This window comes from Castanea sativa, chromosome 2 (genome assembly GCF_040712315.1).
Source record: "Castanea sativa cultivar Marrone di Chiusa Pesio chromosome 2, ASM4071231v1".
NCBI lineage: Eukaryota > Viridiplantae > Streptophyta > Magnoliopsida > Fagales > Fagaceae > Castanea > Castanea sativa.
This window is the reverse complement of record NC_134014.1, coordinates 29,725,767-29,743,307: the sequence shown is the minus strand read 5'-3', so window position 1 is coordinate 29,743,307 and position 17,541 is coordinate 29,725,767. Positions and strand designations below refer to the sequence as shown.

Here is a 17,541-nt window from a genome sequence, read left to right as displayed (position 1 = left end):
GTATTCTGTTTTTCTTCTTTCTTTTCTTCCTCCATTAATTTTTGTTATTGTTTGATGCATAAAAATGTTTATTGTTTAGCATGTTTTATTATGTCTTGTTCTTGATATATAATTACCATGCTTAGATACTTTACCAAAATTTTCTTTAACATGTTCTTAGATGATTGTTTATTGTAATTATTTTTCTTAAGTTTCAAAATCTACTAATGACTATCAAAGATTATTTTAAAATTTTAAAAAATCGATCTGTATTTTTAGATGTATTTTTTTTTTTTAACTCAGAAACTGATTTGTATTTTCAGATCTGATTTTTTAAACTCAAAACTGATCTGTATTTTCATTAAATACAGATCTGATTTTCAATACAAACCTGATTTGTACTTTCATTAAAACAGATTTGATTTTTTAAACTCAAAAACTGATCTGTATTTTTATTAAATACAAATCTGATTTTTTTTTTCAGAAAAAGTTTTCTTTGTTATAAAATTGTAGATTTTGAAATTTAAAAGAAGGGATTGAAAGTTAGGTTGAAGTCTTTTTTTTTAAAATATGTGATGCATGCATAATAAAATTATCTCATGAATGTGAATCCTCTTTCAAAAAGTCTTTTTTTTTTTTTGGGTTTCTAAATACAAATCTGAATTTTCTTTTACAAACTTTTTTTTTTTTTTTTAACTTTTCAAAATGGATCTGAATTTTTTAACAAAATCTTATTCTCCTTGTTTCTAAATACAGATCTGATTTTTAACAAATTTATTTAAATTAATTTTTGTTAAGTGTTTGTTATGTGTGTTCACCATATCATTCAAAATCATGCAAAAATGGTATATTAGTCATTAGAGTCTAGAAGACCAGACTTTGTCTAAGTGAAATGGGTGCCTAACACTTTCCCATTCAGTAACCTAGCCCCCAAGCTTAGGATTTTTGGATAGGTAGATTAGTGCTTTGTCTTTTAATTTTGGTAGACTGTAACTAGGACCAAAGCTTTGTATTCTTTTGCATAGATTGTAACTAGGACCCAAAGCCTTGTAAGGTTAATTACCAAAATTGTATTTTTTTTCTTTATTCAATCAATGACATTTGAAGTATTTTGTATTTAGTCTTTTTTATTTTTTGTATAAAAAAATAAGTGGCGACTCCACATCACTATCCCAAAAGAGAGGTGCTCTTACAAGCACCCAAATCTCTTTTTTGAGAGGGCCTAAATTTCACGGCCTCTCACATTATCGTTTGAATGTCAATCTCGAATATATTCCTAAAAGTCAAAAGCCTCGGTCCTCTTCCCACATACACACCAAAGCAATAAAGGAAGAGGTAGATAAGTTAAAATAAGCCAGGGCCATCAAACAAGTTTTCTATCCAGAGTGGTTATCTAACACAGTGGTAGTGAAAAAGAAAACAGGGAAGTGGAAAGTCTATGTAGACTTCACCAACTTGAATAAGGCCTGTCCAAAGGACCCCTTTCCAATTTTGAAGATAAATATCGATGCCACATTTGGTCATCCAAGGATGAGCTTTCTCGATGCCTTCCAAGGATATCATCAAATTGAAAACCTCGTTCATCTCTCCTAAAGGAAATTATTATTATAAGTTGATGCCATTTGGATTAAAGAATGTTAGGTCAACCTTTCAATGAATGGTTACAAGGATGTTCAAAGATTAGCTAGGAAGGACCATGGAGGCATCCATAGATGCCATGGTAGTTAAGAGCAAGCATATTGAACTTCACCTGGGAGATTTTCCTGAGGTATTTGGTGTTTTGAGAAAGCATCGTCTCAGGTTAGACGCATCTAGGTGCGCTTTTGGGGTAGGATCAAGGAAATTCCTTAGAAATCTAATCACTCACTGAGGCATAGAAGTAAACCTTGATCAGATCAAAGCAATATAGTTTTTTACAATTGATGAGGAACCCCAAAGAGATTCAGAGACTTATTGAAATGGCAGCAGCTCCCAATCGTTTTATTTCCAGGTCGGTGGGGCAATGTAGATCTTTCTTCTAACTCCTGAAGAAATGGAAGGATTATCACTAGACCCCAGAATGTGTGGAAGCATTCGTTGGGATAAAAGAATGCTTAAAGAAAGCCCCAATACTCTCACGACCTGAGAAGGGGGAAGAATTATACGTGTATCTTGCAGTGTCAAACCACGTAGTCAGCGTGATCTTGATAAGGTTGGAAGAGGACGTCTGTGGGTATAAGCGCTTGCGGCGATGGTTTCTTGTGTGGAGGAGTACGCCTTGGCCGAGGGTGGACCATGGAGGAGGGTGTAAATGGAGTTGCCACCTAGTTCAGCTCTAGGAAATAACACCCTTCGTGAAGGGATTGATCTTTACCAGAGCATGTGTCTGATGTTTAGGTATGGGGCAAAAGCATAATGTGGATTAGTTTGATACTTATTCTCTAGTTACTAGAATTGCATCTATTAGAATTTTATTTGACATTGCATCTATTTACAAATTTGTTGTACATCAATGGTGTTAGGCCAAACCCACGTGAATGGGTGGAGTCATGTTATTGCCTCTCAAAATGGAGGTTCGACTGATTATAGCTTCCTTTTTAGATTAAAGGTTTTACAATGGAGTTGCCACTTATTTAATTATTGAAAAAAAAAACCATAATTGAAAATTTCATTATTTTATTAATTTGAAATTGAATTTACATTGATCATAGGAAATTACATGGCTTGGTCCTAGATACAATCTAAGATAAAGTACGTGGATTTGTTTCCTAGTTACAATTTAGAAAATTAAAATTACATGGATGCATTGATCTATTAACCCTTGATCTAAGTTCGGAGGCTATATTATAAGATGGGAAGGTGTTAGGCACCCACTGTGCCCGATGAAACTGGTCTTTTAGACTATGGTGGCCAACATTCATATCATATCATCCAATATGTTATCAATCAATTTGCATGTTAAATTTAATGTTTGTGCATGTGATAAACCCTAATTCCATTTATCTATTGCATTTTGATTGAAAAAAAAAAATTCTAGTGAATGTGTGTGGATGGTGATATCCTAGATTTTGAGAGAATTATGAAACAAACATGTTTTTCATATTTTTTATATGGATTTAAGATCAAAACTAGTGTTATGCATGAACATGTGATGAACAACGAAGAACATGTGAAGAACGTATATGAACATTTAAGAACATTCAAACATATTCAAGGAATTTAAATAAGCACTAGCATGCTCTAATCTTAATCTCATCATAGTAATATAAAGAAAGAAGTTAGGGAAAGGGATTATACTTGCATGCAAGATCCACACGGTGGAGGAGGAGACTCTTGGTGGAGGTCCTAAGGGTGGGAGTAGAAAAGAAGAACTAGGAGAGGGAGAGTGAGTCTCACTCAATACCTTGAGTTTTAGGAAGACCAAGATATGACAAGACTACTCTACTTCACTAGAATTCAAGAGAGGAGAAGTGAAGGTGTTTCTCTGTGTCTTGGAATGGAGGAGATGAGGGATTTATATAGTGGTGGTGGAGAAACTATGAATGGAACGGCATTTAATGAGGGTTGACAAAGGATACAAGAGAATTATGAACCCATACCTATGGACACATTGGGGGGAGAATTATGAACCTATAGTGTCCTCTCGAGGAAGGACCTTTTTGATCTTACTACCAGAGATATAGGTTCAGAGTTTAGGTATGGTCTTGGGAAGGCGTTAGGCACCCAAAACAGCCCAACCCTAGGGTTAGTTTCCTTTCATTGTGTCTTATGTCTTAACCCTATTAAAAGCAAATTCAATATTACATTCTAACTTACATATACACTAACATACATCTAAGCATACAACATGACATTAATCATCCCAAAATAACCTAATCATTCATTTATCATGGCCTACCTTAATATACATCTAGCATACATGACATAAACCCTATTATGTTACTATCATACATATCATGCGCCTATCATTCATCTAACACCATGTCATCACATTATATCCAAGGTAGAAACATAGGCAATAAACAAATCATGGTTTCATCAAGAGATTATGGAAGATGTCATGAACACAACATGCTTATTCATCATCATATTACGTTCATCAATCCTAAACAAGATTACAAACCAAATGCATGTAAATATGAATGCATGAATTACTTTACTTACCTTGCTGCATCTCAGCATTTATGGCATTATGTATGAACATGTGAATGCATGTTCATGACATTAAAACAAGAAAAATAAAATAAGCCCTAATTTAAGCATGTGGAAAGCAAACAAATAACAAGCATGTGAAATAGAGACTCAAAAACCATAAGTATAAAATGGGTTCTAAAACAGAAGTATTACATGTGAAATCAGAAAAAAAAAAATTAGGGTTTGGGGTTCTAGGCAGGATCATGCGCATGCATGAATAAGCCTGCATGTGCATAATCTAGCCTGTGCACACAGTCAGGATTATGCACATGTGGGGTTTAGCCCAAAAACCCTAGCAACACAGAAAATAGAGCAAAACTTCCAAACAAGAATTCTAACAACCTAACATGTTTTAAAACATAAAAAATACAAGAACCTAAACTATATAAACATATCTAGACATAAAACAAGCAAAGAAACAAAAAAAGACAGAATTAAACTAAAGAAAATAAAAGAAAAATCCTAGAACTAATATCTCAAAGCAAAAGCTCTTCAAGCTTGATTTTTTACTGTTGCCCTTAGTCAAATCTATTCACAATCAACAAAAAAGTTATTAGTAACCTTAAACTCAAAATCAAGGCCAGAAAAGGCCCTAATCAAAAGAAAATTGAATTAAGGATATTTAGTGAAAAACTCCCTCTTTGATTTACTATTTCAAGTGAATTTTAGTGTTTTCCCTTAGGATTTTTGTCTATTTTTTAAAAGGTACCATGTGTAGCTATTTACATTGTGAAAATAGGGGTTGGAACGACTCTTAGATGATGTGGGATTCATTCCAAATCTTAGTCTTTAATATAGAAAACTTATTTTTCATAGTTTATGGAACCCTACAGCCGCAACCATCAACCAAACAAACAAATGTGCTCTTACGAGCTTAAAAGGATATATATATTTGTGGCCTCCATCTGGGACTCTTGCCTCAAATTTCTCCAGGTGGCTTGCGCCTTTGGGTAATACTTGCCTTCTCCATCTGTATCTCTACCTGTTCTGGTGAGGCTCTTGCCTTGGGGTGACATTGGTCTCTATCTCTATCTCTACCTCTTACACTATGCCTGCATGTTCATTCTCGGAGGATATGTGCATAATTTCTATATGATGTGCATGCATATTCAATTCCCTTGGGATTTGTGTACAAGTTATGTGTTGGTCCTTTTTGATTTGTAAGGGGCTTCATGCTTGCATGTTCAATTCCCGTAGGATATGTGCACGAATTTTGTATTTGACTTTCTGACTTGCTTGACTAATTTTTTTTTGGATGAAAGATCCATTGAGGATGTTGAACGACTCACTGAGGAGTGTGATCTATTGAGAAGTGTATTGGTGATGATTCTGACCTACCATAAAGTCTTAATGGTTTATGGTCCACTAGGGAGGGGGTAACTTACTGGGGATTTCTTGATGGTGTGTTGCTCATTGGGGAAACTTTCCTCCACTGGGGAAAATTATCTTCTTCTTTCTTATGACTCATCGGGGATTGATGTTGACTCCACCCTCAAGGGGATTTTATTAACTCCATTGGGGAAATTTCAATTTGCAACTCTAGAGGGGGCTGCTTCCCTGTCTTGGACACACGGAGGAGTCCTCTTATGATACTAAAATTTTCTTGGGATTTGGTTGATGATCTTGACTCAAGGAGGAGTTTTCATGATGATTTTTGATCCACTAAGGGATTTTCTTGATGCTTTTAATCCATTGGGGATACTTTTAAGGGTTTCGATCCACTAGGGATGCTTTTGATGTTTTCGATCCAGTGGGGATGCTCTTTTACGGTCTTTGTGTTCTTTGTCTACTGAGGGCATTTTTATCATTTTTGGATATATTTTTGAATTTTCCTTTGCACTTCTAGCCTCTTGGGACTTCACGGGGATATTTGAAAATTTTATTATTTATTTTTTTGCTAAACTACATGTAGTTTAGCGAGGAGGACTAATCTACATGTAGTTTAGACATTAGGTATGTTCCTGCCTCTTCATCTTTTTTTCCCAACGATTACTAACTGTTTTTTTTTCATTCTCTTCATCTCCCTCACATCTTCATATTCTCTCCAACTCTTTCTACAAAAACCTTCTGCCTCTCTCTCATTCCCTCACAATCTAAACCTCAGCTTCTTCTTCAATCTCAACTTCTCTCTCATCTCCTTCAATGAAACCCAAGTCCAATAAGAGTTCCTACATCCTCTCTACTGATGCATTCCATCTCACCCGCTGGAATGGAGCGGTAAGGCTGGCTGAGGCTCCTCCCTTGACCTACAGATCACAATAGCATCTTTCGGAGGGTGCAAGGGCCAAATCGGGAGTTTTTTTTTTCATTTTTTTTTCCATTTTCAAGTTTTTCCTTTGATCTTTCGTTTTGATCTGTTTTTTAGGCCTGTAAATGCTTGGGTTTTGCTGTAGGATGGGTTTAGACGAAAACCTGACACTTTAAGAGGGGTAGGAACATGTTTAGCTTGAGTTTTGATTGAGGAAATTTTGAAAAAGTTGAAGAACACCCATCTATGTTCATTCTTGGGTGCATAGGTTCGGGCCTACGTGCATTGACATGTTCTTGCATGCGTAGCCTATATTCATGCATACGCAGGCTTGTTCTTGCGCACATGTATCTATTCTTTAGTTTATGCATATGTAGGTTCCAACTTGTGCATACATACAAAATTCTGCGTATGAAGCTTCCTTCTAGCGCACGCATGGCGCCAGGCTGAAACCCTAGTTTGGGCATTTGGACTCCTTTTTAATCTGTTTACAATTTTAACATCATTCCTCACCATTTTTGCATCCAATTGTATATCTCATGTGGTATCTCATCCTGTTGTGAATCCAATATTACTTTCCTACTATCCTTTTCACTTAGTCATGAATTTAATCTCATTCTTTTTTTGTAGGTTTTACCACTATATTTTGGGAAGGGGAGCAATAGCTGGGCATTGGTATGGTACAACATCCTTATCGAGGAGACTCGGGTTCACATTCGTACTGTGGGTTTTAAGCCCACCCTCCTCTTGATGCCTAAGAGGTCTGCTAGTGCTGTCTTGGTGCAGACTTTAGCTGAAAGGCGGTGGGACATTACTTACACCTTCCACATTGCTGATCGGGAGATGTCCAGAGGATGAGACGACATTACTTACACCTTCCACATTGTTTGATGGAGTCCTGATAAGTCTAGAGGACGAGACGAGCACTTAGCTAGGTGTGGACTTGCTCGAGAGGAGGTACGACATGGAGACAATTCGCTACACTGACCTTAAGGCAGATTTTATGCATCGTCCACAGGGGACAGCTAAGGAATGTGCCCAAATGGCTAGGCTCTTTTTGTTGTACTTGTTGGGGGCATATTTATTCACCAATAGTGGGCAGACGGTGTCTATGAGGTGGCTGGCCCTTTTCCAGGACTTTGAGAAGACTTAGACTACTAACTAGGGGCAAGCATGCTTGGCCTACTTTTACTCTTCCTTGGACATGCTTAACCAAGGGACTTTGCGCCGCTAGTGGGGCCTTGGAAGCTCCTCGAGGCTAGTTTCTTTCCCTTTTCTCTTTTAGCTCATGCATTCTCACCTTTATGCTAATATATCCATATGCCATTTAGTTTAAGGCTATTTAACATATTCTTGCTGACTGCGTTCATACCCATATCTTCCAAATTGTTGTCTTGTAAACTGCCATATTTGTGCCATGTAAATTGTGCCATAACTTCTTACAAACTATCATAACCTCTTGCAAACTGTTATATCTTAATCTTGCAAACTGTCATCTTGCAAACTATTATATCTTTTCAGCACTGGGATATAGAGTACAGTCTTATTGCTCGGGGGACTTTGGTGGACTTGAAGAGTGTCACCTCGATTCGGGCCCACCTCAACAGGCTCTCTCCAAATGCTGTAAGTTAGGAATATATTGCTTTCCACTGTTTGAATGCTTCTTAGGATTCTCCTTCTAACCCCATGTGTTGTCATAGATTGTGTGGAGTTTCTAGGTCAGTGCTAATCCTATAGCAGTTCCAAACTTGGAGGCAGTTGGTATCATTACTTCTAGGATCTCTCAGCCCCTTGAAGGTGCTGGGTTGAGGGTGATCTATTTAGCATAGAGGGTGTGCTACGTGTTAGCAGGGTGAGGATGCACCCTAAGTTCTGATGGACCCTTTAGTGTTCATGCTTGCCCCTCGCTCCATGACAACCGTGGAGTACGACCTATGGGGGCCGAGCATCCCCTTCACTGAGTGAGTCACAGATGAGCTAGACTATGACGAGTTTAGTGGGACTTGCCTCATGCCTTCCCTTACTGTTGCATTATGTGTTCTTGCTTCTCTCATTTCTTTTTCAACCAATGATCATTTGCATTCTTGTACATTGGTAACATCTATATGAAACACTTGTATCAAGTTGGGCCTGCTGCTAGTGCTCTCATTTACCCTCCCCGTTTACCCTAGTTGGTGTATGCTTATGGCCCTGATAGCTTTGCTTGAGAGTGTCCCGCTGGCAGCAATACAAATGTCACGGGTTACCCTTTTCCTAACAGCACATGAGCGATAAGTTCTCTTTCATTCTCCTTATACTTTTCATGCATCTCTTAACCATTATCCTAACACCGTCTTCTCTCAATTCAGCCTACCTTGTAAGAGTGTGAGGAGCTCATTTGGCTTGTGGGAAATCTTAAACTGGGGGTGACTGAGTACTCCCTATAGCTATATAGCGGTGAGGATATTGGTGATGATGAAGATGGTGGTAATGGTGGTGGAGGTTTGAGTTAACTCCAAGCCATCAGTCATGGAAGATATGTTTTCGGTGTTCCTGCAGACAGATAGAAAGACACAAATACAAACATAGTAGAGCAGAGCATAACATATTTCCTTTTTTTTTGTTGCTTTTATTATTTTTCTCTTTTTAGCACACATTCTTGCACTTTGTATTTGATTTGAGACATTAGGTTGTATTTATGAACATCTTTCACATTTGTGCTTTTATTTGGGATATGTACTTAAATTACAAACTTGTGGAGACTTAATGCAATTTTGCTATTCTTGATTCATGACATTTGGAAATTCTAAGCTCGAATTGTGCCTTGAGTAGTCTTTTAGGCTGTAAGACTTACAGGAGAAGCCTTTGGGAGAAAATGTACTCAAATCAAGGGAAAGCTTGATTCTGCCTGCCTTCCTGCGTGCGCAAGTATTGACCATGCGTGCGTGGTCTTGACTCTGCATGCATGTACCAAGGGCCAAAAACCCTAATTGCCTCTCTTCAAGTCAAAATAACGGTTAGGGTCTCCAAAGCTTAACCAAACACATTCTAAACTCAAAGAACATTTCTCCAAGCTTTCCATGGGAGAACTTCTCTCCTTTAGAGGTCTTAGCATAGCTTAAGAAGCTTGTGTTGGAAAAACATAGTTTGTATCGCATACAAAATATACGCAGCGGAAAATTAACGGATCTACTTCATTCGCAATTGTTAACATGTACTATGTAAATTTCAGAATTCAAGAACAAGAGAGTGTACCTTGGTGCGATGAAATTCAAAACCAAAGATTAGAAGTACTAAGGAACACTTGTAATCTTCACTCCAATTCCACATAAACCCAAGAAGTGTGGTCTTTCAATCAGTTTACATGAATGTGTTCAAGGGAGAATAAGAGAGTGACTTACACTCACATACACACCATTTCATTCCACCAAAATTCTGTATGTTTCTCTCCTTATATCTAACTGATTATCTAATTAGACTAGCCTTTTGGGCCATTCCAATTGGACTTTAGTATGTGGCTTGGAGTGGGACCAAAAGGGAACAAATAAGACTCTAGCTTCAACGGGCTTTGGGTTTTTTTGTCAACTCTTGACAAGTCCAAAGTAACCATTAATTATATTTAATACCACTATATAAACATAATTGCACTTTAGGTCTTATTAATAAATTATATCCCAATAATTTATTATACATGCAACCCCTTTATTAAAATATTCGTAGTAATACAAAGTCATAAATGTTGATTGCCACTTTTGAAGATTACTACATCTTAATCCCTGAGTATCCGGTTTAATCATTTAAGTTATTCACAGATCTAATTTCAGATATATATACTTTAGTAACTTCTTACTAAAGTGGTTAGGCCTAACACTCTGAATAACCAAACTCATTAAACTTATCTCAAGAGAATATTTTATATCTTCGTTAAGAGATTATGAATTCCATCTTGAGAATATATGTTCCATCAACATTAAATGCGGCTGCCCAACATACTGAGGTTTTGATCAAGATTTTAGATCTCACTCCTGATATATCAAAGCAACCTACACTTCGTGATCATGTTCATTATTCTCTCAGGATTAAGAATTGATGTAAATAGAAGTCGTGAGATTTATTATTCATTTGATAGTCATTAGGAGAATAATAAATCTCACAGCTGTCCAGTTCAATATGTCTTAACTCTTTAAACATATCAACTAGAAGTCTCCACTTCCATGATCAAGACAAATCATTTTAGTTGATATGTTATAGTCTTCGCAGATGAAATGCCCAATTTCATCATCGACTATGAACTAAAATTCTGAGTTTACATAGAACTTGTGATTTATATCTTCTATGACTAAATCACATACTATACATCTCATGGACTATATGATAATGTCCAAATATTCATGTTACCATTATTTTAGATAATAATAAAACAAATTTATTAATCACAACATAATGTCATACATAGCATCATACAATAGGATTTAATTGGCACATATCATAGCAGCTTGGCCATAGTTCCAAAGAGGCTCTCACTCATTTTGGTCTCTCTCGCACCTTTCCCATACCATCAAGTCAGAGTGGGTGAATCTTTTCTCTCAATCGCTAATTTTTGCCTAGGTCTTTGACCTAGCGGGATTCCTCTAACTTTTGCATAGATTACCTTTCGGTTTTCAACCCATTGAGGCTCTTTATATCATCTTTGAACTTATTTTTTATCTTTTTACTCTTCCTTTCTTTTCCTTTCGCTCATGCCTTCTCTCCTTCTCTCTTTGCTTTTCCAGATATGGCCATAGGAGAGGTTCCAATTGTTTCATCCCACTTTAGGATAACTTAGAGATTGTCATGAAATGGTTTCACATAGCTGAGAGAGCTTACAAAAAGTCCAATCAAAAGAAAGAAAGACTAATTGACCACCTTGATATGCCCTAAAATTTACTTTTCTGCACTTTATGATTCTCATGTCTTTTCTTATGAATTTAATTAAGGAATCCGAATGTTCCAAATCCCCTATAGAAATAGTTTATCATCTTTTAATTTGTTTATTGTCATCATATTTCTTTTTCTTTTTCTTTTTCTTTTTTCCATGCCATGTAACTTTTGCCCATGATGTCCTTTGAGGAATTTTCACCATGCCCATGGTCTTTGCCCCTATCTTTTGCCTAGATCGTCCTTTTGAGTTTTCAACATAGCGGGGTCCTTTTGCCTTAATTTTTGCCTAGGCCGCCTTTTTGGGTATTCAACCTAGTTGGCTTTTTTATTACTATTATTCTTTTTTTCTTTCAAATTTTTTACTTTTAGAGCCTATCCATGTTGATTAGACGAAGCATCTCTTCCCCATCCAAATATGTAATTATTGTAGCACCTCCTGACATTATCTTTTTGAAAATAAAAAGCCCAGGCCACCTTGGCTTCATCTTTCCTCTTGGATAAAAAGTTTCATCTCTGAGCACTTTTAAGACCAAGTCCCATTCTTTAAGGTTTCTAGGTCTTAATTTTTTGTTAAATGCTCTAGCAATCCTCTTTTGGTATCCTTGTGCATGGTTGTGCCCTTACTCTTTTCTCATCTATCAAGGCCAATTGCTCATATCTTTGTTTCATCCAATCTTCTTCTAGGACCTTGGTTTTTGATAGCACTCCCAAGGATTGTATCTCCACCTTAATGGGAAGTATCGTTTCACTATCATGGACCAAAGAGTAAGGGGTTGCCCCAATCGACGAACGGATAGAAATTCTGTAACCCCATAAGGCAAATGGGAGCTTCTCGACCCAATCCTTGTATGTCACTACCATTTAGGCTACGATGTTCTGGATGTTCTTATGGGCTACTTCTATGGCCCCATTGGTTTGTGGTCAATATGGTGCAGACTTGTGATGCTTAATGTTGTATAGTTCCATGACCTTTCTAACCTCTCCCTTAAAGTGGGAACCATTATCAGAGATAATCTCTCGGGGTATCCCGTATTGACAAATGATGTTATTTTCTATGAATCAGGCCACATTAACACAGAGTAAAAGGCTGCTTCTGCCTACTTGGTGTAGAAGTCAATTGCCACTAAGATGTATTTGTGTTCATTCGAGGCCTTAGAGGCTATTCTTCCAATCGCATCTATGCCTTGGACTAAGAAAGGCCATGGAGAGGTCATGTTGTATAGCTCACTAGGTGGCATGTGATTCAAATTCACATGTGTTTGGCAATCATGGAAACTCTTCACAAAGTCTACACAATCGATCTCCATTGTGTCCCAATAGTACCTTATCCTCAAGATCTTCTCGGCTAGCATTCTATCATTCATGTGAGGACCACAAATCCCTTGATGGATTTCTTCCATGGCTTTCTCGACTTCTTCTTTCTTTAGAAAATGAAGATGTATGCAATTATAGGATCTCCTATAAAGTTGACCTCCGCATAAGATGTACTGCATTACCATCGTCATAATTGAATGACGCTCTCTCTTGTTGGCACTATCCAGTTGTACCCTAAACTCCAAGAATTTCATGAGTTCATAATACCAAGGAACCCCTTCCTCTTCTATAACCAAGACTAAAGCTTCGGGCCTCTCTTTGTGTACCATCCCATAACTTTGTTCAATTTCTAAGGGTTGTGTCCATACTCCTTCGAGTATTTCAACCATGGAAGCTAAAGTAGCCAAGGCATTTGCAAACTAATTCTAAGCTTAGGGATGACCGTATATTCAATCTTGTCAAAGGTCTTGGTTAAATCCTTTAAATATTGTTGATAGGGCTTTAAGTGCTCTTCCTTCACTTTCCACAACCTTTGTGCTTGAGCTATAACCAAAGTCGAATTTCCAAAGACCTCAGCCTCTTTTACCCCCAGTTCTCGGAGAGCTTCCATTCCAGCGATATAAGCCTCATATTTTGCCATGTTATTGGTCGCCTTCAAGTTCAACTTAACTACCAAGGGTATGTGAGATCCTTCCGGAGTGATCAAGAGTATGCCTATCCTATACCCATACTGGTTCACGGCTCTATCAAAATACATCTTCCATGCCCTTAGCTCCATGTCCATAATATCCTCATCCGAAAAATCTTCTTTACCATCCTCTCCTTCCACAGGGTTCTTGGCACAAAAATCTGATATGATACTCCCTTTGATAGTTTCCCTTGTCACATACTTCAAATCAAATTCTTCTAATAGGATCAACCACCATGATAGTCTTCTACTCAAGGCGGACTTTTCAAACAAGTACATCAATGGATCTATTCTGACTACTACCCATATTTGGAAAGGTAGGATAATGTGCCTCAACTTCTATACGGCCCATACGAGAGCAAAACATGATTTTCCTATGGGTGTGGATCTAGTCTTGTAATCATGGAACCTTTTGCTCATTCTTATCATCGTCTTCTTGTACAAGCATACTTCCAACCGTATCTTCTATGATAGAAAGATAGATGAGTAATGGTTTTCTGTGCATTGGGGGTACAAAGATAGGTGGATGAAGGAGATATTCCTTAATGAGCTCAAAATGTTTCTAGCATTCATCATTCCATTCATGAGATTCATTCTTCCTTAGGGGCTTGAAGATGGGCTCACAAGTGGAAGTGAGTTTGGCAATGAATCGGCTAATGTATTCTAATTGTCCAGAAAATCCCTTTATCTATATCTCACTCTATGGTGGAGGAATTTCTAATATGGATTTGATCTTTGATGGGTCAATATTTATTCCTTTATCACTTACCAAAAAGCCCAACAATTTCCCCGTAATTACCCCAAAAGTGCATTTTTGCAGGTTCAATCTCAGCCTATACTCTTTGATCTTCTCGAAGAACTTTCTCAAGTTAATGATAAGACCTTTTCTCTCCTTGGATTTCACAATCATATCATCAAGATATAATTTAACCTCATTGTGCATCATATCATGTAACAAGGCTATGGCCATTCTTTGGTAAGTTTCTCCCGCATTCTTGAGCCCGAATGACATCATAATGTAATAATAAATTCTCTATTCTGTGGTGAAGGTAGTTTTGGTCATATCCCTAGGAGTCATCTTGAGTTGGATATATCCCGAGAAACCATCCATAAAACACATCAATCCACTACCAACTGTGTTATCCACTAAAACATCTATATGTGGAAGAGAGAAGTCATCCTTAGGGCAAGCCATGTTCCAATCCCCAAAATCCATGCACATTCTTATCGTCCCATCTTTTTTGGGTACAAGCACAACATTGGCTATCCATTCGGCTTGGTGGACGGGTTTGGTGAATCCTACTTTCAATTGCTTGGTGACCTCTTCTTTGATCTTTAGAAGCCATTCGGTCCTCATACGCCCCAACTTTTGTTTGGCGGGTACTATGTGAGCATAAGTATCAATGTGGTGTTGAGCTATCTCGGGATCAATACCGGGCATATCTTCATAGGACCATGCAAACACTTCTTGGAATTCAGCGACCAACTCTTTGAGATCTTTTTTTTTTTTTTTCATTTAGGGTTGGGCCAATTTTAATTAAGTGTGGATTCTCATCATTCCCCAAATTAAGATTTTTAAAAGTTGGTTCCATAGGTTCAATTTTCTTTTCCAATTGTTTAATAATTTCATTTTCAAATTCATTAGAATCATTTAAATGCAAAATTTCAATATTATGGGACACATAAAAATAAGCCAAATCAGAATTCATCTTATTAAAAATGTTGAACAGTACATTGGGATTTGCATTACAAACTTTCTTTCCCACATTTTTAGAAAATCCAACCCAAGTCCAATTATTAAGTTGCCTTACAACGGGCATGATGAATTCCCTCTCCTTTCTTTTTTAGGGCTTGTCGCTCTTCTTCTCGTCCTCCTCTTCGAACAAAGTCTTCAACTTAGTGAACCAGTCCTCATCTTTTAGAGGCCCCCATATGCATATAGCTTCGGCTATGTCATACAGAACCTCACCCTCATTAGTGAAATATCTTCCTGCCTCGTCAAAAAACCAATTGTCATCATCTTCACTCCAATAGCTAATCACTCCATCATCTCCTTCCTCTTCTTATTCTTCATCTTGAGTTAACACAAGGTATTGATCATTGTTGGAAGAAGAATCCATGTTGCGTTCAAGCATGAAGCGAGCCGGGGTGACTTAAGTATCCTCTACCATCGAGGTCCATTTTGGTCAGTCATGATCTTCCCAAGGTCCCACATCTCCCGATTCAGAGAATTCATTGACACAAATTCGAGTAGTGATAACGCCTTAAAGTGTATACTTGTTATATATTTATGTGGGCGTTATCTCCTTATTACTATGTTTAATTTGCATAATTAAGCCATGATTTGCATTAGTCCCTATTATTTATCTTTACATAATTTCTTGAATAAGATGCCATTCATTTTGTGTAATTTTCTACTTTCAGGAAATCATGTGAGAAATATGAGTTTATAGGAATTTGTGAGAGAATGGAGGCCAAACTATAATTAAAGAGGAGCTAAAGGACCATGCTTAAATGTCAAAGGAGGTGCAACTGGAGTGCTTGGATCGTCTACCATGATTGGAAGCTTCAACTAAGGAAAGAAATCAAAGAGGCAGAATCTGAAAAGGAAAAATCTGATTTGAGCACTGATTCGTATTTTGGGCGTATCTCTCTCCTCAAAAATCTAATTAACACAAGGCTAGATGGGTTAGAACTATGACTTAAATATCTACAACTTTTTAGTTTTGAGTTTTTTGTAATTCTCAATTTTTGAAGGCCGAAATTAATTCACAAGTTACAGCTGTAAACCTGGAAAGAAATTAAAATAGTTAAAGTTTTATTTTCTTTGGACACTTAGATGTTAGGGTTTTGAAGGGAGGCTGTGAGCACGAATTTTGCGTAGAGAAAACTTGTATTTTCCTTTCTCTAATGACAGTCTAAACTCTTTGCTAGAGCTAGGGGTTATGTTTCTTCTATACGGTATGAATATTTAATGTGATTCTTTCTAAGATTTTATCAACAACATATTTGATTGTTCCATTAGATTTCTTTTGATGTATTAGTTCTTCCATGATTTCAATAAGTTCAATAATGTTTTTCTTATTATTTAGATGAATTTCTAATAGTTTCAAATAGAAATCAGGTTTTAAAGTGAATGGGTTTTTCTGAAAACTTTTCTAGCCGCATTATTAATTGAGGTTATCATGTGTTCTTGAATTGTCTCAGTTCAACCGAATCATAAGTTTTTAATTGCATAAGAACAATCAATTATGAAATATATATTTTCTTAGATCACAAAGAATCTCATATCGATATAGGGAAACACCCCGATGCCCTGGTATTTACATTATTGATTTAAATCGATTATTATTATTATTCTTGTTAACAATCACCAAGCAAAAGTATTTTTCCTCTTGACCCAAATTGTTATTTAATTATATTGTCTTTTAATTTACCCTACTCCTTGTGGTTCGACCTTGGTACTCTGAGAATTATATTGCTACGATTTCCTGCACTTGGGAGTGAGTAAGCAGGTAGAAGTAAGCGGACCTTTGCTTCTGTCATCATCCGATCGATGTGTTCTTGAGTTGCTTGCTTCTTTCATAATCAGCCTTGTCCCCTTCATCCCATACTTCTCCTTCTTTTAGTTCATCTTCTTCTATCTTGGAGAGGTGGCTTATTATCTTCTCAAGGACTTCACCTTGTGCCTCCACACTCTCGAGTAACTTTTGCACTAGGGCTTCTTCACTTGAACCGTTCATCCTTTCTTCTTGAGGGGCTTCTTCTTGGAATGTCTTGCCTTCCATTCTTCTCTTGGACTTGAATTGGAGTGGGGACTTAATCTTGACCTTGGTGGTGCAATTATGCCTGAAAAGAAGTCCCATTTTCATTAAGTTCGTGTCCCAATAAAAAGGTTCCTTTTAGATTTTTAGATGTTCTTAAAAAGTCCTTAAGTCCATTTTAATGAAGGCCCGATTTCAAAATCACTCCCTTTTCTCTCATGAACCTTGCCCCTTGTTTCCTTGGGCCTTGGTCTATTTACAATAATGCTCTCATCTTACTCTCATGGGCTTTCATTAGAATGTACTTAGGTATTTTCAACCCTTTGTCTCAAACATGGGCTTATAATATAGTCATCACCTTTGGGCTCTCCTCTTTTCGTTTCATTATTATCATTCATTTTTTGAAGTAGCCCTTTAGCTAGAATATATTGTAGCCTTCCTCTCAAGGTCCATGACGTTCTTATCATTTTAGGCCT

The 17,541-nt window shown here is 37.1% G+C and overlaps 1 protein-coding gene across 1 annotated transcript; it reads right to left on the bottom strand.

Moving 5' to 3' along the window:
• Nucleotides 1-13,007: 13,007 nt before the first annotated feature.
• On the bottom strand, nucleotides 13,008-14,271 carry LOC142625178 (uncharacterized). Its single transcript, XM_075798873.1, has 2 exons — nucleotides 14,071-14,271; nucleotides 13,008-13,640 (listed from the first exon to the last, which is right to left on the bottom strand). The coding sequence occupies exons 1-2, from the start codon at nucleotides 14,269-14,271 to the stop codon at nucleotides 13,008-13,010; spliced, it is 834 nt and encodes a 277-aa protein (XP_075654988.1).
• Nucleotides 14,272-17,541: the final 3,270 nt, after the last annotated feature.